Source organism: Leucoraja erinacea, chromosome 29 (assembly GCF_028641065.1).
Source record: "Leucoraja erinacea ecotype New England chromosome 29, Leri_hhj_1, whole genome shotgun sequence".
Taxonomy (NCBI): domain Eukaryota; kingdom Metazoa; phylum Chordata; class Chondrichthyes; order Rajiformes; family Rajidae; genus Leucoraja; species Leucoraja erinaceus.
Window position 1 is genome coordinate 9802664 of NC_073405.1, and position 23629 is coordinate 9826292.

At 42.1% G+C, this 23629-nt stretch overlaps 1 protein-coding gene across 1 annotated transcript in view; it reads left to right on the forward strand.

Moving 5' to 3' along the window:
* Positions 1 to 4476: 4476 nt before the first annotated feature.
* Positions 4477 to 23629, forward strand: part of amh (anti-Mullerian hormone) — a 28120-nt gene continuing 8967 nt past the window's right edge. Inside the window, exons 1-3 of the mRNA XM_055658563.1 lie at positions 4477 to 6491; positions 13457 to 13638; positions 17444 to 17564. Of these exons, the coding sequence (XP_055514538.1) occupies positions 5879 to 6491; positions 13457 to 13638; positions 17444 to 17564 (916 nt within the window). The 5' untranslated portion in view covers positions 4477 to 5878. The remainder of the gene's footprint in view (positions 6492 to 13456; positions 13639 to 17443; positions 17565 to 23629) is intronic.

Sequence of the window (23629 nt, forward strand, 5' to 3'; positions counted from 1 at the left end):
TTTTTAGTGCCTGCCTTATTGTTCATTTACAAACATTTTTAATAATGTAATTATTCCAATTAGTAAGTATTCACTATTTCAGATCTTTATGGCTCAGTAGGTTTAAAAAGTAATTCATGATTTACAGCATAGAAACAGGTTCTTCAGCCCACAATATCCGTGCCGAACATGATAAGATTTCTAAGGGGTATTTTTATTGAAGCTCTTAAGTCTGATTAATCTAAGTAGGTATGGTTGAATTAGATTGATGTCTTATTATTGTTAATGCTTAGTGTTTTCTGGGTCATTCGTAACTCACTGTATGTCATGTTACTTGTGGGTGGAGCACCAAGGCAAATTCCTTGTATTAGGTATGTTACAATACTTACCTTCAGCGGCGCTGCAATTCTGCCACTGGCCCTGTGCGCGATTTTGGCGCCTTTGAGGGGGGGGGCGGGGTTAAAACACGGGTTTCTCCTACCTTGTCCTGGAACATATTTCGTTGGAGTGCAAGCTTTTGCTGAAGAATCGTTCCGACGGGCGTTCTGTGTATTTTTTTTTTTAATCGCCCGACAAGTTCAGCGCTGGAGTAATTTTAAAATCAGCTTCTAAAGCCGTCAATGCCGACAACAGGGATGGATTTCAGGTACGGAACAGGTAAAAGAAAGCCGTTTATTTTATGTATAAAAGTGCTCCTTAAGATGCCTTTAATTCACATTTTACGTTGTGAAATGGTGATTTATTTCCCCATACGAACCGGCAGTATTTTTCATGCCGATATGGGGATTAAATTCACCGTAACCGCAACGTTCCAAATGATCACGTTCCAGAAAAACCCACTCGCAAGATAATTTAAATGGCCATTAATTTACAGGTATTGAACATTAAATTCCTTCAATTTGGCCTATAAAAATTATGTTATATTGTGAATTCTTGTGTGAATGTTATTTGGACACAGGCTATTTAAAAATGTTAATCTATTCTTAAGAAATTGATAGATGTTTAGATCTAGTAATCTAATTTTGTAATTAGCTACAATTGGGTAACTAACTAATTATATGCTTTAATTTAATCTAAGTAAGATTGTTTCATATTTGTTTCAGAATGCTTCAATCTACAATAACTGAACATTTCTTTCAGTTCTCTTAATTTTTAAGAAAGTTACGGGCTTTTGACTGTCCTCGATCACAGCTTTTGTGTTAAGTCAATGGAAAAGCAATAGGGAACAAGATGCTAATTTCTGAGTATGAAAATGGCCATAACTTTTTTAATACTGAAGATATGAAAGTGAATTAGGTGTCAAATTAAACTTCTTTTTATGCTTTATCTGATGGGATAAATTACACTTGATTTTTTTAATCTCAAAATGTTGTAACATTGCTACTTGTATGTGAATACTTGGCCAATAAACTTACTTACTTATATAACTTTTATGTACAGTTAATAGTTCAATATTTAACTTTTCATTTACAGCTGAGCTGGGAAACATCACTTAGGAAACACCATTGCAGATGTTTACTTGAGTATTTATTAATTATGGACTGGAGTACAGGAACAAGCAACATAACAGCTTATTTTAGTAGGAATGTTGACGGGTGTGTTTTCAACTTCAATTTAAAATTCAAACATTTAATAATTACTGGTTTGCAACCTCAATTGCATATTGCTAGAACTTAAGCTGCAGGTTTGAATGTAATTAATTTTTTTAACAATTGTTTGTAGAAGCAATTGTCGAAGCATGCACTACAAAGACGTCCAGGTTTGTAGGTTAACTAGGTTGGTAAATGTAAAAATTGTCCCGTGTGTAGGATAGTGTTAATATGCAGTAATCGCTGGTAGGCGCAGTCCAGGTGGGCCGAAGGGCCTGTTCCCGCGCTCTATCTCTAAACTAAAATAAACTAAGATGTTAATGTAATCTCTCATCAGCATTGTGTTCTGAACTTGCCCATTAAGCTCGGGGATTTGATAAAGCAACAGCTGCTTCAAACAATCTCCAACAACAACCTGTGGTGCTTGTAACATAATGTCAGATGTCAGAAAAGGCTTTACTTTGAGATGGTAAACAATTGGATCGCAGTAATGGCACTGTGAGATACCCCAGTTTGATTATTTTCTCTTCAGTAGTTTCTGCAGAAAATGATCCAATAATTTTGGATGAAATATTGCAAATGTCTTATTAACAGACTGAAGAAGGGTCTCGACCCAAAACGTCACTCATTCCTTCTCTCCAGAGATGCTGCCTGTCCTGCTGCGTTACTCCAGCATTTTGTGCCTACCTTCTATGAAATCTTTCCTCTCTCACCTTAAACCAGCATTCCTGGTTCTTGATTCCCCTACCCTGGGTTACAGACTCTGTGCGTTCATCCTATCAATTCCCCTATTTTTTTTTATACACCTCTATTTCGAGAGGACTAGAAAATAAAAGCAAGAATGTAAAGCTGAGGATCTATAAGGCGCTGGTCACATTTGCAATATTGTGAGTGGTTTGAGGGCCATATCTGAGGAAGGATGTGCTGGCGTTGGTGAGGATCCAGAGGAGGTTTACAAGAATGATCCTGGAGGTAATTGGGTTGACATATGAGGAGCATTGGACCTCTGGGCCTGTACTCGCTGGACTTTACAAGGCTAGGACCAGAGGGCACAGCCTCAGAATACCTTCAAGATTGGCAGAGGAGCGGGGATTGGCTGAGGAATTTAATTAGCAAATCCATAAATTAGCAAATTAGTCAATTTATCAGCTCTTATCAGAAAGCAGGGAATTATAGACCAGTTAGCCTGACATCGGTGGTGGGGAAGATGCTGGCGTCGATTATCAAAGATGTAATAGCGACACGTTTGGATAGCAGTAACAGGACTGGTCCAAGTCGGCATGGATTTAATAAGGGGAAATCCTGCTTGACTAATCTTCTGGATTTTTTTGAGGATGTGACAAGTAAAATGGATGGAGAGCCAGTAGATATATTGTATCTGGACTATCAGAAAGCCTTTGATAAGGTCCCACACAGGAGATTAGTGGGCAAAATTAGGGCACATGGTATTGGGGATAGGGTATTGACATGGATAGAGAATTGGTTGGAAGACAGGAAACAAAGAGTAGGAATAAACTGTCCCTGTCAGAATGGCAGGCAGTGGCAAGTGGAGTGCCACAAGGCTCGGTGTTGGGGCCATGACTATTTACAATACTAGACTAAGTGGGACCCGTTGGGTCCCAGCATCACACGGGAGGGCTGGTCACCAACGCAATATTCCATCTCCACCAATTCCAATATTGCTCGCCAGTGGGGGGGGGGGGCTTTCTGTTGTGCTAGTGTGGGTGTTGTGGGCCGAAGTTTCCAGAGGGCTAGTATAGACATTGTGGGCCGAATGGATTCTTGGGCTGGCAGCCAACTGTTGCAACAATTTTAAAAGCCAAGCCAAGGCAAACAATTTGGCTGCAGCCACCCGACAACCAAAATTCATTTTGTGAATACAAACTTTTTAAAAAGGCGAGGCAAACAATTAGGCAGCAGCCACTTTACAGCCGCACCGAGGGAACTCACCGTACAGTAGACGTCCGTTCAGTGTTATTCGCAGCTCAGAGGGTCGTGACCCTCTCGCTTCCTGGGTCTGGCAGAGACTGAGTGAGGGACTACACTTCCGGGTTTTATAGTCCCTCCCCCCTGCCGTCAGCGGGGGCAGCAGAGAGAATGGCGAATTTAAAAAAATCATTAACATCTCTCTGATTTTTCATCGGTGGGAAATATCCTCTGGTCCCTGAAGGCGGAGGAGGGTTCCGAGCGAGGTGGCCAAAAATGACGGCCGTAGGTGGCGGCATTCTCTCGGAAATCTCAGCACAGCGGGCCAAAAGCGGTCAAGATCAGACTTTTAGTAATATATAGATATATTAATGATTTGGATGGTACACAAAAATGCTGGAGAAACTCAGCGGGTGCAGCAGCATCTATGGAGCGAAGGAAATAGGTGACGTTTGATTAATGATTTGGATGATGGGATTAAAAGTAACACTAGCAAATTTGCAGATGACACAAAGCTGGGTGGCAGTGTGAACTGCGAAGAGGATGCTAGGAGGTTGCAGGGTGACTTGGACAGGTTGGGTGAGTGGAGAGATGCATGGCAGATGCAGCATAATGTACATAAGTGTGAGGTTATCCACTTTGGCAGCAAGAACAAGGAGGCAGATTATGATCACAATGGTGTCAGATTAGGAAAAAGGGAAGTGCAATGAGACCTGGGTGTCCTTGTACACCAGTCACTGAAAGTAAACATGCAGGTACAGCAGGCAGTGAAGAAAGCTAATGGCATGTTGGTCTTCATAACGAGAGGATTTGAGTATAGGAGTAAAGAGGTCCTTCTGCAGTTGTACAGGGCCCTGGTGAAGCCACAACTGGATTATTGTGTGCAGTTTTGGTCTCCTAATTTGAGGAAGGACATCCTTGCTATTGAGGCAGTGCAGCAAAGGTTCACGGGGTTACCCTCCGGGATGGCGGGACTGTCATATGAGGAAAGATTGGACTGGGCTTGTATTCACTGGAATTTAGAAGGATGAGAGGGGATCTTATAGAAACATATAATGTTATAAAAAGAATGGACAAGCTAGATGCAGGAAAAATGCTCCCAATGTTGGGAGAGTCCAGAACCAGGGGCCACAGTCTAAGAATTAAAGGGAAGCCATTTAAAACTGAGCTGAGAATAAACTTTTTTCACCCAGAGAGTTGTGAATTTGTGGAATTCTCTGCCACAGAAGGCAGTAGAGGCCAATTCACTGGATGAATTTAAAAGAGATTTAGATAGAGCTCTAGGGGCTAGCGGAATCAAGGCAGGCACAGGTTACTGATCGTGGATGATCAGCCATGATCACAATGAATGGCCAAATGGCCTCCTCCTGCACCTATTTTCTATGTAATAAAATGATGTACCTGTGGAAAGGAGATGAGGAATTTCTTTACCCAGAGGGTGGTGAATCCGTGGAATTCATTGACACAGACGGCTGTCAAGGTTGTTTTTTGGGTAAATTCGGGTATTTTCAAAGCAGAGATTGATAGGTTCTTGATTAGTAAGGGCATCAAATGTTATGGGGAGAAGGCAGGAGAATGGGATTGAGAGGAAAAATATAGTTTTCATGATTGTAGACTCGATGGAGCGAATGGCCTAATTCTGGTCTTATATCTTTAGGAAATTATGAAAATGACCACAAACTATATAATTATAAATTATATAGAATTATATCTATAAATTGGTGATATTTATATTCATGTCTTCAGATCAATAGTCAAGGACTCTTCTCATTGGTTCTGTAATTTATTCTGCTACAGTGTCCCCTATTTGTGTATTAAAATAACATTATGATAAGTCTGAATAAGGGTCCCAACCTGAAATGGGGCCTATCCAAGTCCTGCAGAGATACTGCCTGACCTGCTGAGTTACTCCAGCATTTTTGTGTCTCATTCTGATAACATGGTTCTGATCATTATGTGTGGGGAAAAAATAAATCAAAAACTTGTTTGACTTGTTCAATACATGTGTATTTTTTATTAGGATGTTTATAGTAAAGTCTTGGCATAATGTTATTGAGTCTTAAGTTTGCTCCTTAGATAACAATTAAAATAAATACAAATCTCATCACCAGTTTCCTTCTTCATCCCACCATTTCAAGGTAACAGGATTTTGATGCAGCTAAACTTGTAGCACAAAAAAGAATGTTGATCCAGAGCTTTTTGGCACATTTGCCATTGTATGATATCCATGAAAGAAAATACAAGGTCTGCTTTTGTTCTATAAATATCTACGAAACACTCCTTCACCAGCTTTAATGTAACACAATCAACAAGGCTTATCTTTACAAAGACAAAGCCAACACTTGCATTGCATTCCTTCAGTCCTCGACAAAGCCAGATCAATCATGGAAGCTGTCTCAACTTTTTTTGTCTCTCCTTTTCTCTTTTTGTTAATTTGCGCGCTTCCAGTGGAGCAGAACATCGGGGAAGTGGATGAAAATGTGGTAGAATCGGCCACCATCCAGTCAAATGGTTTTTCTAACTTGCATTTGGCTGAAGCACAAGAAAACTGCTCTGCTGATAGCATGTCAACGTGTGACACGGACTCTCTCTCTGCACCAGGAGCAGGAGCAAGATTGTTACAACCATCAAGCGAGGACAGTAAAATTACCCAGAGCAAGCTCTCTTCTGACGGAGAACCAGCAAACGCAAACCTACGTGAAGAGTGGGATACGAGGTCTCCGCCAAGAAGTCCGAGTGCTTTTAAAGAGCCAGTGTGCAGGCTGCAAAGTGATGAGCAAAGCATGAATTACCTGGAAGTGATCGGTGCCACGACTGGATATGAACGCCGTTTCATTGAAGATGTGGCTTTGTACAATGACAGCCATGCGGCCACGTTTGGGATCTGTTCTGGTGCAAAGCAAAGGCACAGTGCTCTCCTCCTTCTGAGAAATTTGGCATTTCATTTAAAATCTGCTGCAGAAATGGTGAGGCTGATGGTTCTGCATCTTTCTGAAGGTAAGAAAAAAAAAAACTTATTCCACTGAAAATAAAAATTGTCTTCCAATATTTTTTTTTTAACAATTAATAATGATACTAATTAACGGACAATAAGTTCTGAGTTTACTCTAGGATATATAGTCCAAACTCATAATAATGCTTTTCATTAACACAAAAAGTAAAATAAAATTAGAAGGGAACAAAATAATGAGTTTTATGCTGTATTGAATTTGAACTAGATCAAATGCGGTTGTAAGCACCTTCAATCTATATTACAGTGCTGCAAGATTCAGTTGGAACGCATATTAGGCGTTGTTAAAGATAGGTGGCACAGTGGCATCTCACGGTTCCAGCAGCTTGGGATCAATCCTGACCATCAACATTCTTTGGGTGGAGTTTGCATATTCTTCCTGTAACTGTGTGGGTTTTCTCGGGGAGCTCTAGCCTCCTCCAACATCCGGAAGAAATGTTGGTTGGTAGGTTAACTGGCCTCCGCAAATTACACCCTAATGTAGACAGCAGGTGGGGAGAATCAGGTTAGAGTCCATGAGCCTGTGAGAGAAAATGTTCTGGTTCCTTCCCACATCCCAAAGGGGTATAGTTTGTAAGGCCACTGCACGATGTCCCTAGTATGTAGATGAATGATAGAATCTGGGGGAAATAATATGGGATTGAGTGTAAATGGGTGCTTGATGGTCAGTGAAGAACCGTGGGCCAAATACCATGTTACCATGTATGACTTTATGACTGGTGTGATCCTATGAAGAGAAAATCGCCTCATGTTACCAAATGCAATGTGATTTAATTATTGTATTACTTCCTATCTGATTCCCACTCAGTGTTTAAATTAAATCTTTCCCAGTCCAGTGGGTAGTGCAAGGGATTTCTACATTAAAAAAAATGTAAGCTTTGAGTACTTGAATATTTCTACTCTGCTCTATCGTGTTTTAGTTTGATTACTTTAACTGAAGGATGACATGAATGGACTCAGGACTATATGATGAGTGAATGACATGGGAAGAGAATGGGTTATAGAAATAAACTGGGTGAATCACTTGAGATCTTTCAGAGTTTTATTTATTGGAACAAAAACTCTTAACTTTTATCCAGTTTCATTTTACACTTTCCTATCTCATTTGTTGAAAAAATGTGAACTTTGCTGAAAGGTCTAATTTACTTCAAGACCCTAGCTAAAGGTTGCTACACTTCGGGACAAATGACAATGAACTAAACTCAAACTAAACCAATTTGATGTTGTGTAAAGCACAAATTGCTGGTGGAATTCAGCGGCTCAGGCAGCATCAGTGGAGGGAATGGACAGGCGATGTTTCGGGTTGGGACCATTCTTCATGCGGTCCATCTTCGTTGCATTGTAAAGCTCAGAGGTGAATACTTCACTCATCCAGATCTTAACAAAGGGTGGATTTAGAAGCGTAACCAGTTATTACATCCATGTTCAGCAGACAGTTGTTGTGGCCTTTATGGGTCCGTCAGACAGGAGGTGAAAGGGCAATTCAGTAATGAAGCAACAACAAGACTTGCACCAGCAGCTAGCTCTGGTTCACTCTCAGAGCTCCAGCTGAGTTATTACACAGAACTATTAGCCGTCCACCAGTCTTATAGAGGGTCACCATTTCTCTGCCTAAAGACTGGACAACCATTCACGAGATCCAATTCTTTGCGTGCATTTTGTGACTGTCGAGGAACTTTTTTTCAGATAATGTTTTAGTTGTGCAGCTGTAGTAGTATTGGCTACGTTCAAGGCATGTCTAACAGCTATATTTGTCCTCGGCTTATTTTGAATTTCATATCTATTGTTTATCCACATAATGCTAAAACTCTCTTGTATTTAGGAAGAGATGTGATTCTAGGAAGATATGTGAATTGACATCATTTTAGTTTAGAGATTTTTAGTTTCGTTTAATTTGGAGATACGGCATCAAAATAGGCCCTTCGGCCCACCAGGTCCATGCTGACCATCAATCACACATTCACACTAGTTCACACACTTTCTCATACATTCCTTACACACTAGGGGCAATTTATAGAGGCCATTTAACCTATAAACCCGCATGTCTTTGGGATGTGGGTGGAAACCAGAGTACCCAGAGGAAACCCACACGGTCACAGGGAGAACGTGCAAATTCCACACAGACAGCAAGGCATTTGATAAGGTTCCGTAAGGTAGGCTGCTCTGCAATGTTAGATCATGTGGGGTTCAGAGAGAGATGGCCGGTTAGATAGAAAATTGGCTTCATGGCAGGATAGGAGGGTGAGGGTGGAAGGTCGTTTTTTCGGTCTGGAGGCCTGTGACTAATGGTGTGCCTCAGGGATCAGTGCTGGGCCCATTGCAGCTTGTCATCTATATCAATGTTTTGGATGAGAAAGTGTAAGGCATGATTAGTAAGTTTGCAGGCGACATTAAAGTAGGTGGTATACAATCAGATGGAATGAAGATAGGAATGAAGATAGTTATCACAAATTATAACCGGGTCTTGATCAGTTAGGCAAGTGGGTTGAGGAATGGTTAATGGAATTTAATGCAGATAAGTGCGAGATGTTGCATCTTGAGGAGTCAAACCAGGACAGGACCTTCACAGTGAATGGCAGGGCTCTGGGGTGTGATGTAGAGCAGAGGGATCTAGGTTTGCGGGTGCATGGTTCCTTGAAATTGTCATCACAGGTAGATAGGGTGGTCAAGAAGGCTTTTAGTACATTGGCCTTCATCAGTCAGGGTATTGAGTGTAGAAGTTGGGATGTTATGTTACATTGTACAAGGCATTGGTGAAACCACATTTGGAGTATTTTGTTCAGTTTTGGTCACCCTGTTATGGGAAAGATGTCATTAAGCTGGAAAGAGTCCAGAGAAGATTTATGAGGATGTTGCCAGGACTTGAGGACCTGAGCTATCGGGAGAGGATAGGCAGACAGACAAGGCGTGTATTACTTGGAGCACGGGAGGATGAGGGGTGATAAGTGTATGAGGTCATTAGGTAGGTGCACAGAGTCTTTTACCCAGACTTGGGGAATCAAGAACCAGAGGCCATAGCCTTAAGGTGTGAGGGGAAAGATTTTATAGAACCTGAGGGGCAACTTTTTCCACACAGAAAGTGATTGGTATATCGAAACAGAGGCAATTGAGGCAGGTACTATAACAACATTTAAAAGACATTTGGACAGGTACACGGATAGGAAAGGTTTATAGGGATACAAGACAAATGCGGGCAGGTGAGAGTAGTGTAGATGGTCTTCCTTGTCGAAATGGCCAAGTTGGACAGAACGGCCAGTTTCCATGCTGTGTGACTCTGACAGCACCTGATGTTAGGATCGAACCACGGTCTTTAGCACTGTGAGGCAGCAGCTCTACCACCTATGCCACTGTGCCACCCTTTCTATACTCGGTTTTGTCAACTATGCGTTACAGAAATGTTAACGCATCCTTCGTTAAGTTTTGCTCTAAGACTGGTAGACTTGATCAGTTGGAGAAACTCAGCGGCTGAGGCCGCATCTATGGAGAGAAGGAATAGGCGACGTTTCAGGTCGAGACCCTTCCTTCTCTATTCCTATTCCTTCTCTCCAAAGACGCTGCCTCACCCGCTGAGTTTCTCCAGCATTTTTTGTCTACCTTCGATTGTTCCAGCATCTGCAGTTCTTTCTTAAACAGACTTGATCAGTTGTTGACTAGTTATTTGCCTTCAACATGTTTACCTAGTGGCACCGACAAGTACTAACTACCGACAAGAGTACTAACTAGTGTACTGCTCTCAAGTACACACTACACTTGGGATGTTTGATTGTGCTTTCTATAGGTACCACAAACTGCAAGTGACAAAGCTTAAATCTTGAAATGAGATGTTACTTCTGTAAGGAACAGTTTCTCAACAGGTCTGATTAATGTGCATAACAAAAGACTTTGTGCATATTTGTTATTGGCCAGCAAATAATAATGCAAGTGACCATTGAAGCAGTGGGGAATCACAATCTTGAAATAGAGATCCTATCACTGCTCCTGGAGGTACCGAGGTCTAAGCGGACAGAGGGGATAGAGCCTTCTCTGTTGCTGCTCAACAGGTCTGCTGTTGCACATCAACAGGCAGCACTGTCAAAGTAAAACCAAAAAACACTTTGTGCAAATGGCTTTTGACCCTGCTTGAGATTTGTAACTTTTAGTGCTTTTATAATAATTGTTTAATATTATGAAAACTGACATTTTAAGCGGTGGGTCGTGTAATATACCATGAAAAACAGCACTCAACAGTGGTGCAAAGTGCTCTACCAATAAAGTGTTATTATTATTATTATTAGCCATCCGATAAGACTAAACACCCTGAAGAAGGGTTTCGGCAGAGCAGATTAGTTTAACGGCATCATGTTCTGCATGGATACTGTGGGCCGAAGGGCCTTTTCTTGTGCTGTACTGTTCCATGTGCTATTGCTGCTGTGGCCTCAGGAGCAGATCAAAGGCTGGATATGTGTTGATTGGTGAATTGCCCCTTGAATGCCCAAAGTCCGTCAACCAACTATAAGGTATAGGGGTGTGATGGAACACTCTCTACTTGCCCGGATGACAACGGTCAAGAGTCTCAACAACCCAGGATAAAACAATCTGCTTGCCTGCTGTTCCATCCACCAGCATAAACATTCGCTTCCTCTACCGCAAGCACTGTGATGACAGTATCTACTGTTCATAAGATACAAAGCAGCACCTCCATACCTATCAACCTTGAAAAAGGACAAGTATAGCTAGTGCATTGAAATTCCATCACCAGAATTTTATTTTTCAAAAGTACCCTCTTTAAAATATGTCCTTCATCTTCACTGGGCTGTAACCCTCGGATGCAAAACGATTCCAAGAAGCTGCTCACCAGCGCCTTCTTCAGGGCAGTTGGGAAATGACAATTACTGCCGACCTTATTAGCAATCGTGTGCAGCAATAATATGACATCTGACCTGACGTCTTTGAAGTGTAATTGCGGCCCACACAAATCTTCTCTTAGTACTGCTGCTATATCTTTGACAAATAAATATATTTTGGGATGAGAACTGAATGGTCTTCATCTTAATTCACAGCTCAAACATTTTGCATTTACTCAGAGCAGAAGTGGGATGTTATTTTATTTGTCTGTTTATTTTATTTATTATCTATTATTTTATTTATTTGTATAGTTTATTTAAAAAAATATAAAGTATCATTCTGATAAATCATTTGTATTAAATCATATATTAACAAGTTGCTAATTGGCTGTTAATTATACCAAAAGATAGACATTTATTACATTTCTCATTTAAATATAGAATCTGAGGCTTCTTAAGTGCTGTGGCTTCCAAAGGCAAATTAAAGGGAAGGAGGGAGAGAGAGAGAGAGAGGGGGGGGGGGGGGGGGGGGAGGAGAAGACGGAGAGGGAGAGGGGAAGGGGGAGAGCGCCTTCATTGTAGGCAGAAAAGATTCAATACCAGTACGTATTAATATGTATCAAAAGGTATATCGCGTAGTATACTCAATTCTCTAAGGTATGCCTATATACACGACAAACAAAGGTGCCAAATTCATGGCAATATACCTACTGTACACTGAAAGGTGTAGTGCAATGTAAGATGTAATGTCAAATACTAGAGGGCATAGCTTTAAGGTGAGAGGGGCAAAGATTAAAGGAGATGTTTGAGACAAGCCATTATATAGAGAGAGTGTTGGGTGCCTGGAACGTGCTGCCAAGGATATTGGTGGAGGCAGATGCAATAGATATATTTAAGAGGCTTTTAGGTAGGGACATGAATATGCAGGGAGTCACTTGCAAGCAGAGGAGATTAGTTTATCTTGGCATCATGTTTGACATAGACACAGTGGGTTGACGGGCCTGTTCCTATATTGCACAGTTCTATGTTGCTAAAGGTGATTAATTTTTTTAACCACAATTTTAGGTTAAGGTTTTGTCTGTTATTATTATCACGTTTACTTAGGTACAGTGTTTTTCATGCTTTCCAAACAGATCAGATAATACTATACATAGAAATAACCGAGTCACATTTAAATAAATTGGATAGAACAAAGGGGAAGAGACAGAGTGCGGAATATCCTTTTCATCATTTTAACTCTGTGTTCACACTAGCTCTATGTTGTCACCCTTTCTCGCATGTTAGGGACAATTTTGCAGAGGTCAATTAACCTTTAAACCTGCACGTTTTTGGGAAGTGGGAGGAATGGGGAACGCTTGGGCAGCCACGGTGGCGCTGCGGTATAGTTGCTGCGTAACAGTGCTTGCAGCGCCGGAGACCCGGGTTCGATCCCGACTACAGGTGCTGCCTGTACGGAGTTTGTTTGTTCTCCCCGTGACTGCGTGGGTTTTCTCCGAGATCTTCGGTTTCTTCCCACACTCCAAAGACGTGCGAGTATGTAGGTTAATTGGCTTGATCTGGTATTTTGTTGGTTGACATGCTTGAGCAATGGTGTTTTATCATTAATGTTTTATTATTATTAATGTTTAGTGTTTTCTGAATCATTCATAACTGTCAATGTATGCCATGTTGTTACGTGGGCGGAGCACCAAGGCAAATTCCTTGTATGTGAATACTTGGCCAATAAACTTACTTACTTACTTACTTACTTGGTGTATGTGTAAATTGTCACTAGTGTATGTAGGGTATTGTTAATGTACAGGGATCGCTGGTTGGTGCGGACTCGGTGGGCCGAAGGGCCTGTTTCCGGGTTGTATCTATAAAACTAAAAAACAAAACATTTGGAGGAAACCCACGCGGTTATGGAGAGGAGGTGCGAACCTTATACACGCAGACAGCACCCGGGGTCAGGATCAAAGCCAGTTCTCTGGTGCTGTGAGGCAGTAGTTGTACCAGCTGTACCACTGTGCCAACATGAACCTTTGCCGTATCTCTGATAAATACCGCACTTGCGGGCTGAAGGGCCTGTTTCCACGCTGCATCTCTAGGCTAAACTAAAACTCTTAACCCCTCTTTCCTTTTCCAAACAGTAAACTGGAAAGGATACAACCTGCAGCTCCAATTTAAGATGGCATCAGAAAGGAACCTTCTTCGGCTGATAGAGGAATCAGAGATGTCTCTGCTGGTGTTTTATATTGGACCAAGCCAAGGAGATATCTTTGAAAATGAAAATGTATTCCGATTCCATGAAGTCCATTTGGAGAAACATCAGGTGATTGTCTTTTTATTATTGTACCTAAATTAAATAATTGAAAATACAAAATACATAAAATAGTACTAAAAGCTTGCAATCAAAAAATGATGCCAAAAAAGATAACTCGGCTGGAGTAACTCAGTGAATCAGACTGTATCTCTGGAGAACATGGACAGGCGACGTTTCAGGTCGGGACCCTTCTTCAGACTGATTGGATAGGGAGGCAGAATGCTGGAGGAGAGTTCGGGGTGGGACAAAATCTGACAAGTGATAGGTGGATAGACAATAGACAATAGGTGCAGGAGTAGGCCATTCGGCCCTTCGAGCCAGCACCGCCATTCAATGTGATCATGGCTAATCATTCCCAATCAGTACCCCGCTCCTGCCTTCTCCCCATATCCCCTGACTCTGCTATTTTTAAGAGACAGGCGAGATGGATGGACAAGGGTCAGAGATGAAAAGATATAAGGATGTGAGATGAGGAGAGAAGAGGTTTGAAAGGATGTAGGTGGAAGGGGATGGGGAGGGGCAAAGCATTGTTGGTTGGCTAACTAAAATTGGAGCATTCAATGCTCATACCATTGGGTTGAAAGCTACCCAAGTGGAATATGAATTGCTGTTCCTCCAGTTTGCATGTTGCCTCACTCTGACAATGGAGGAGGCACAGTTGGTATTGAGAAGAAGAGTTAAAATGGTTGCTAATTCTTAATGGTTGCTTAATGGTTGATAATTAAAATGGTGGCTAAACCAGGATGCTAATTCTTTTCATGGTGTAGCTTCCGAATTGCAATATGTTTGTTTTTCCATCAAAATTAGTTTTAGCGCAGTTTATTCCGGGGCCTCTTCCCTAAATAAAGGTAAAAATGAACAGATTATTACTGACCTTCTTTGAATTTTGAAGACGCAAGATGCTGGTATATTGCATAGAATAGATCGCTGGTGCAACACAGTTGTTCAGGCAGTATCTTCATAGTCTGAAGAAAGGCGGCACAGTGGCGCAGCTGATAGAGCTGCTGCCTGACAGCGCCAAAGACCCAGGTTCGATCCTTCACCTGTCTGCGTGGAGTTTGCACGTTCTCCCTGTGATGGTGTGGGTTTCTTCCAAGTGCTCTGACTTCCTCCCAAGGCGTGCGGGCCTGTCGGTTTAATTGGCCTCTGTAATTTGCCCCATGGGTAGGGATTGATGTGAAAGTAGGATAACATAGAACCAGTGTGAATGGATGGTCAGCATGGACTTGGTGGGCTGAAGGGCCCACTTCCATGCTGTATCTTTAGGAGAGCTCCCCCTCCCCCCACTCACCATCAACAACACCACAATCACATCTGTGGAGTCATTTAAGTTTCATAGAACCATCATCTCCAGGGACCTTAAATGGGAGGCCACCATCAACAGTGAAAAAGGCACAACAGAGGATGTACTTCCTGCGGCAGCTGAAGAAACTCAATCTGCCACAGGCAATTATACTGCCATCATAGAGTCTGTCCTCACCTTCTCCATCATGGTCTGGTTTGGCTCAGCCACCAAGCACGACATCCGGAGGCTGCAGCGCATCATTCGATCAGCCAAGAAGGTTGTTGGCTGCAACCTTCCCCCCCCCCCATTGACGAACTGTACACTGCAAGGGCCAGGAAGCGAGTGTGTAAGATCATCTCTGACCCCTCTCACCCTGGCCACAAACTCTTCGAATCACTTCCCTCTGAAAGGCAACTCCGGACTGTCAAAGCTGCCACAGCCCGACATAAAAACAGCTTTTTTTCCCCCACGAGCAGTAGCTCTACTCAACAGCCAAAAGTCTGTAGCCTCGTGCCCTGGTATTTCATTTCATTCTTCACATGTTTGAATTATAATGTTTTATTTTTAATTGTCTACTGTATATCATGTTGTTACTTGCGAGCAAAGCATCAAGGCAAATTCCTTGTATGTACTGTATACATATTTGGCTAATAAAATGTATTCAACTCAAATCAATTCAATCTCTAAACTAAAACGAAAGGGTCCCGAACCAAAACGCTACCTATCCATGTCCTCTAGAAATGCTGCCTGACCCACTGAGTTACCCCTGCACTTTGTGTGTGTTTTTTTAATCTTTATTTTCTCAGGCACTCAATCTTCTTTTGAGATATTTATATCTATTGCTCCCGGTATCTTTTCCCAAGCCGCTTACGTTAGGGAGCAGCTGCTGTAGATTTATTTATAGCTCCCATCCAGGCTACCATGCAGCCTGCATTCGGAATGTAGTCCACACTCGAGATATTATTTTTAAATCTCATTTAATTCACTTGCATTCAATCCAGATTTGAATTGCCTTTCACTATAGGGGGAATAAGGTCACAAATCCCATCAGGTTTCTAATACTAAGCCACAAAGCTGTAACTTCAAACAGAAATAAACCTTGCGTCTCAAATGTCTTTTAGTTACCAACGGGGAGAGAAAGTCGCACATTTTGATATTACTGTCATCTCACTGCCGTCTTTATTTTCTTATTAACGCCTTGTGGACAACGATATAATTTGTCCCCTGTACAGATGTTAGAATGGCCTGGCGAGTGATGGGTGGATACAGGTGAGGAGGGTTTGACTATCAGTTTGGTGGAGTAAGTGACAAAGGCTTGAAATGAAAAGAAGACAAAAGGGTATCGGGTAAGGAGAGCAGAGGAGTGAGATGCAAAGCCAGAGGGATGAGGAGGGAGATGGGGTTAGGAGGGAGAGATAGATCAGCCATGATTGAATGGTGGAGTCAACTTGATGGGCCGAATGGCCTAATTCTGCTCCTATCACATGACCTTATGACCGAAAATGGAGGTGGAAGGGGGCACGGGTCAGTGAACTGAAAATATAATGTACGAGTGGGTGGCACAGCTGGGCAGTAGTAGAGTTGCTCCCTCTCACTGCCAGAGACCTGTCTATGCTTGCCCTACCTGCCTGCTTTTGGCCCATATCCATCTAAACTTTTCCTCTCCATGTACCTGTCCAAATATCTTTTAAATGCTGTTGTAGTACCCGCCTCAACTATCCCATCTGGCACCTTGTTCCATATACCCACAAAATGTGAACAAAATTGCCTCTTGGGTTCCTATTGAATCTATGCCCTCTGGGGAAAAGACTCTGTGCATTCACCCTATATATTCCCCTTATGATTTTATGTACCTCGATAAGATTACTCCTCAACCTCCTACGCTCTAAGGGATAAAGTCTGACCCTGTAGCTCAGGCCCTCAAGTCCTTTCAACCCTGTAATAAATCCTGTAATTAACTTCATTCCAAATAACTTCATTCCAAAAAATAGGCATCATTTGCTTTGTACATGAACAATTACAGAGCAGTGATGAAGATTAGAAGATAGCTTTTAGTTTAGTTTGAATATGCAGGCCCTTTGGCCCACCGAGTCCATCCATTCCCCCATTCTGTGTTATCCCACTTTTGTTGGAACTCCCTACACACTGGGGTCATTTTACAGAGGCCAATTAATCTGAAAACGCGCATGTCTTTTGGAAGTGGGAGGTAAACAGAGCAAACGTAAGCTGTCAGAGAGAGAACGTGAAAACTCCACATAGACAACGCCTGAGGTCGGGATCGAACCCGGGTTTCTGGCGCTATGAGGCAGCAGCACTACCAGCTGCGCAACTGTGCCGCTCTTAATTCTTGTCTCTTGATTTTTCGGACTTTTTTTCCTGCTTTATATTAATTCTTTGCTGTCAATATTGCCTATGTCTTAACAATGGCTTTACAGAACCAATTAAATTATATGATGTTATGACATTTGGGGTGAATATTGGGAAGAATGTACTCTAGCTGAGCCATAACATTGAATTTGCCTGTTTCAGTCTGTTTGCTTTAATGAAGAGACAAAATACGTCATTCTGAGCATTCGAGGAGTGGCTGGCAAATGTGAAGAAGGGCTGCTGTGTATTGATGTATCTCTAAACATCAGACGTCACTCAAATGGTGAGTTATTTGTTTCTGCCAACCCATTGTTATGCTCCAATAATTTGAACGTTTTTTCACGGCTGTTATCAGGCAACATAACCATCCTCTCACCAACTAGATAGCGGTCCTGACCTACCAGCTACCTCACTGGAGACCTTCAAACTATCTGTAATCAGTTACTGGACTCCATCTTGCACGAAACGTTATTCCCTTTATCCTGTAATCTGTACATCTGTGGATGGCTTGATTGTAATCATGTATAGTCTTCCTGCCAACTGGATAGCACGCATCGAAATAGCTTTTCACTGTACCTCCATACACGTGATAATAAGCTAAATTAACATTAGTTGAATAAAACTAATGCCCAAAAATTCTTGCATGACATAATGTAACAAAAAAAACTATAAAATTAAATAAAGCAATAAAAGAGAATATTTAAAAAAAACTCATTCAGAGGGTGGTGGAGTATATGGTGGTGGAGTAGTTGAGGCAGGTACTATAAAGGACACTTGGACAGGTACGTAGGTAGGAAAGGTTATGGGCCAAATGCAGGGAGTTGGTCATTGTGGGTAAGTTGGGCTGAAGGACCTGTTTTTTGAGTGTGTGACTATGACTAGACCCTCTGTCTAGACCCTCTGTCTACATCTTGATCAGATCTGCGTTGATTTCTTTATTAACTACAGCTTCAATTTCAGATCTGGCATAATGTTATAATTGCTTTCCTAAGAAACTTTGTGTTATAGAAAATCATTTTAGAAAAACACCTGTGGTCATTAAGGAAAAGGGGGTTAGTGGTAAGACACACACCACCAGATTCATGGACAGTTTCTTCCCAGCTGTTATCAGGCAACTGTATCCATCCTACCACAACCAGAGAGCAGTGCCGAACTACTAATTACCTCTGATGTCCCTTGGACTATCCTTGCTGGCTTAACCTTGCACTAAACGTTATTCCCTTATCATGTATCTATACCCTGTAAACGGATCGATGGTGATCATGTATTGTCTTTCTGCTGACTGGTTAGCACGCAACAACAAGCTTTTCACTGTACCTCGGTACACGTGACAATAAAATAAACTGAACTGAGTATTTCGGACTTGCAATAACGGTTTTCCTTGCAAGACTTTCAGAAATTAAGGTCTTTTTAATAACTGTAATGTTAGGTTTGTTACGGCAAGCTAAAAGGACAGAGGTTATATGTTACATTATTTAGTAGAGTGGCATAATAGGCGATCAGCCTTGAGGTGAGATTGATAAAGTTTAAAGGAGATCAGTGGGGCAAGTTCTTTGCACAGAGGGTGATGGGTGCCTGGAATGGGCTGTCAGGGGTAGTGGTGGAGGCAGATACGATGGTGGTGTTTAAGAGGTTTAGATAGGAGCATGGAAATGCAGAGAATGGAGGGATATGGATTATGTGCCGGCTGAGGAGATCAGTGTAACTTAGCATCACATTTGATATTGGATGTTGTGGGCCAAATGTCCCTATGCTGCACTGTTCTATGTTCTGTTAAGTGTCAATAGAAGCAATTGCAAGGGGCACCCATGCAGAAAGTGGCAGCTGCGTTCTTCAGAGGCTGAATACTGCAGGGATGCAACATGGAAGCAGTTTTTTCTTGAACAGCTATTTTTCTGCCTGTCAATTTCCAAAGTTCTCTAGTTTCAGATTGAAAATGCGTTATAACCAATTAGTAATGTAACTAGTGTTCCCCAATTCATCGAGTGCATCATATCTAATTGTGCATCAGTTCCCTCTGCCCTCCATTTTATCCAATAATCTCTTCTCTATACCCTCTATATAGTGGTGCAGAGGTAGAATTGCTGCCTTACAGCGCCAGAGACCCAGGTTCGATCCTGACTAAGAGTGCTGTCTGTATGGAGTTTGTACGTTCTCCCTGTGACTGCATGGATTTACTCCCGGTGTTCCGGTTTCCTGCCACATTCCAAAGACGTACAGATCTGTAGGTTAATTGGCCTCTGCAAATTGCCCTGAGTGTGTAGAATAGACTAGTGTACAGGTGATCATGATCTATGCAGACTTGGTTAGCCGAAGGGTCTGTTTTCACAGTAACTCTAATCTAAACTCTCTCCCAATCTAACGGCCATTCGCATCCACCTGTCCAACCAAAATGGTTCCTCATCGCCTCTGCACTTAATTAAAATACTCGTCTTGCTGTTTAACGTCCATTGCACCATTCCCTTCTCGAATGTGTGAGATCCCTCGCTTTGTTCTGGCCAGAACGCCTACAGACGTTTCAGATTTAGTTCCACAGCGGTGTCTGGTGTTATCAGCAGCTGTGGAAAGTGCCTGAACAGTTTATTCTGGGTATTAATAGAAAACAAACCCAAAGTAACATTGTTCTTTGATATATTTTGAACGCAATCCATTTGGCATACAGTTATCTTTGAAAAATGATGTGACACTTATCGCTGTTTGTGCTCAGTTGTGTGAAAGCCCCGTGTACCAAACTTTGAAATGACTTTTCCCAGACAAAACAACAGATGTGCAATGAGATCTCTTATAGTGGTTTGCCAGGGCCACGTATGACATGGGACTGCAAGTCAAAGGTATCTATAGGAGGTGCTACCTCAAAAAGGCAGCCAGAATCATCAAAGACCCAGACCACCTTGGCTACAGTCCTTATTTCACTCCTACCATCGGGAAGAAGGGACAGGAGTCTGCAAACTCTGACCACCAGCTTCAAGGATAGCTTCATTAATTTAGTTTATTATCACGTGTGCCGAGGTACAGTGAAAATATTTTTTTGTTGAATGCTATCCAGTCAGCAGAAAGATTATACATGATTAGGATTAAGCCGTCCACAGTGTACAGATACTGGATAAAGGGAATAGAGGTTTAAATGAGTGGAGCGAGTGTAATGAATGATTGCAAATCTACTTCTGGGACTAGCATGCAGAGAGTCGCCTGACTGGGGTGACTTCTTCCCAACCACCATCAGGTTCTTGAACACCACACAACACTAACCTCAACAATACACTTCTATGGGCTATCTTTGGTTGCACAAAGGACTGGGGGCATTTTATTTTGTTGCAAGTTTCATGGTTATTATTTTATTACAAGTTTGTTTATTATATATTACCACTTACAGTACCAAGGTCTTGTCTTTCTGGTTGCGTTTAGCACTCATGTCTTTCCTTGAACATTTTTTTTCTTTTAACTGTGCGCAGAATATTTACAGAATTTAGGGGAATCAAGAACCAGAGGACATACTGTAGGTTTAAGGTGAGGGGGGAAAGATTTAATTGGAACTTGAGGGGCAACTTTTGTGGTGGGTGTATGGAACGAGCAGCCGGTGAAAAAGCTACTTATCTTAACTACTAAACCAGGTTCGCTTCTTAATAAACAGACACCACACAAACTGTTTGGTAGACCAGTTCAAAACTTTACTTAACATCGGCCGATGGAAGGGAGCGAGAATTCCAGCTAAGTGACCAATGTAGACACTCAACTGTCCTCGGTCCTCTTCTCTTAACAACAGAATTACATTGCATTAAATAGGGTTTTTTTGTCCCCTTAGCACATTCCACATACATTAGTCATGGTCAGAGGTACAGGAAAAGGTTTCCACAGAATGCATCACATCAAACCTTTTGTTTACATGGTACAAGATATACTAAAAACATTGTATATCTTCTTTGTCACTTGGTCCCTCATAAACATAGGCCATCTGCTTTATTGCCTCTTGCTTCAAAGATGTGACCAACTATGTCTCTCTTCCTCTATCGCCTCCTCCCCCATAAACATTGGTCATTTGCTTTATGGCATCTCACTTCAAAGATTTGACTAGCTCCTTCTCTTTTCCTGTCACTTGGGAGACAATGTTATAGGATTTATTATCTCACACACCCGCAACCTAAGGCAAGCCTAATTTGAGACTAAATATAAGCTGTAAGCTAGCCCAGAAGCCAATTTAATATCTTCTTATATTTTTAACTAAAATTCGGCTTCATCACCGGTGGAGGTAGTTGAGGCAGGTACTATCGCAACATTTAAAAAAACATTTAGACAGGTACATGGATAAGATAGGTTTGGAGTGATATGGGCCAATTGCAGGCAGGTGGGACTAGTGTCAATGAGGCATGTTAGTCGTCATGAACAAGTTGGTCTGCAGGGCCTGTTTTCACGCTGCATGACTCGATGATTCTTCTGACATGGTCAAGTTGGGCTGTGGGGCCTGTTTCCACAATGTATAACTCTATGCCTCTATGGTTTTGTGTGTTGACTGAGTCTATGTGCTGTTGAATAATATTTTCATCGTATCTGTACCTCACTGCATTTGAGCGCTTGCACTTGCCACAGAAGGTAGTTGAGGCCAGTTCATTGGCTATATTTAAGAGGGAGTTAGATGTGGCCCTTGTGGCTAAAGGGATCAGGGGGTATGGAGAGAAGGCAGGTACGGGATACTGAGTTGGATGATCAGCCATGATCATATTGAATGGCAGTGCAGGCTCGAAGTGCCTACTCCTGCACCTATTTTCTATGTGCACTTGCGCTTAAATCTCACCCACCCCCCCTCACCTTTAACCTATGACCTCTGGTTCTTGATTCCCCCAAATTCCCAGTACTTGTGCATATGACCATAACCTTGACTTGAACAGGAGTCACGAAAACTGGCAGAAAACTGTCAGGAAAGTGTCCAGGTCTCTTCCCGGACTGGGTACAAATCTGCAAATGCATCCGATCAATGTTGTTTTACCTTTAGCGATTCCTGTAATAAATTGCATGGGTCATGACATGGTGAAAATGGTGTGATGTGATGCATCCTACATAGTCCATATTAATGAATTTTCCAATTTAAGTAACAGCCCCCCTGTTTCCCCACCCCCCCCCCCCCCCCCCCCCCCCCCCCCACCCCCTCCCCTCCTTCTGTGCCCCTCCCCCAACCCACCCCAGGCAATCCAAATTGTTCCATACAAATTAGAGACTAAAGCCAAAATAATCCCAGTCCTTGGATACAGAAGGTGGATTTATCCATCCAAACATTTGGAGCTCATTCTTCATTTCCTCTTGAAATATTCAATATTTACAGCGCTTGGTGGCAGTCTCACGCAAAAGCTGACAAACAGCATGCGTCTGTTTTAAGCGAACCTTGTCATTAGTGCTTTGCTGGAAGTGCATTCACACGATATGATCATATACCATTGATTTTAATCATTTATCATGCAAAAAAAAAATGCTTGTTGTTCCCTCGATATTAACATCTCGCACAGAAAAAGGGGTCAAGCTGTGGCTAAGAAGGAAAGTTCAGAATATTATCAGATGAAAGCTGAGGCTTGCGATGTTGAAACTAGGAACTGCAGATGCTGGCTTACAAAAAAAGGAGCTGGAGTAAATCAGGTCGGGCAACTTCTCTGGAGAAGATGAAGAGTTGACATTGTCAGCATTGAGGATTGGAATATAGCCAAGGATTGCAAGAAATTGATGGGAATGGAGAAAGATAGATGTGAGAGTAATATATTAGTTACAAAACAGCTTATAAATGTTGCAGGTAGACACAAAATGCTGGAGGAACTCAGAGCAACAGGCAGCATCTCTGGAGAGAAGGAATGGGTGATGAAGATTGAAGAAGGTTCCCGCATTCCTTCTCCCCAGAGCTGCTGCCTGTCCTGCTGAGTTACTCCAGCATTTTGTGTCTCCCTTAGATTTAAACCAGCATCTGCAGTTCTTTCCTACACATCATAAATGTTGTAGCCTGGATAGATTGTGGACACGTTGATTTTGATCTACCAGGATTTAAGGCTATTCGCTATGAGGAGAGGCTGGACAAAGTTGGATTGCTTTTTCTGCAACATTGGAGGCTGAAGGGAGGACTGATAGAAGTATATAAAATTAGTAGACCCATAGATAGGATAGACAATCAGAACCTTGTTTCCCAGGGTGGAAGAGTCAAAAGCAAGAGGGTTTAGCTTGAAGGTGGGAGGTTTTTAGGTGAGAAATCTAAAGTTTAGAGGCAATGTGCAGGGCAAGTGTTTTACACAGAGGGTGGAGGGTGCCTGGAACATGCTGCCAGGGATAATGAATAGTGACATCTCAGATGCTTTTAGATGGGTGTGTGGATTCTAC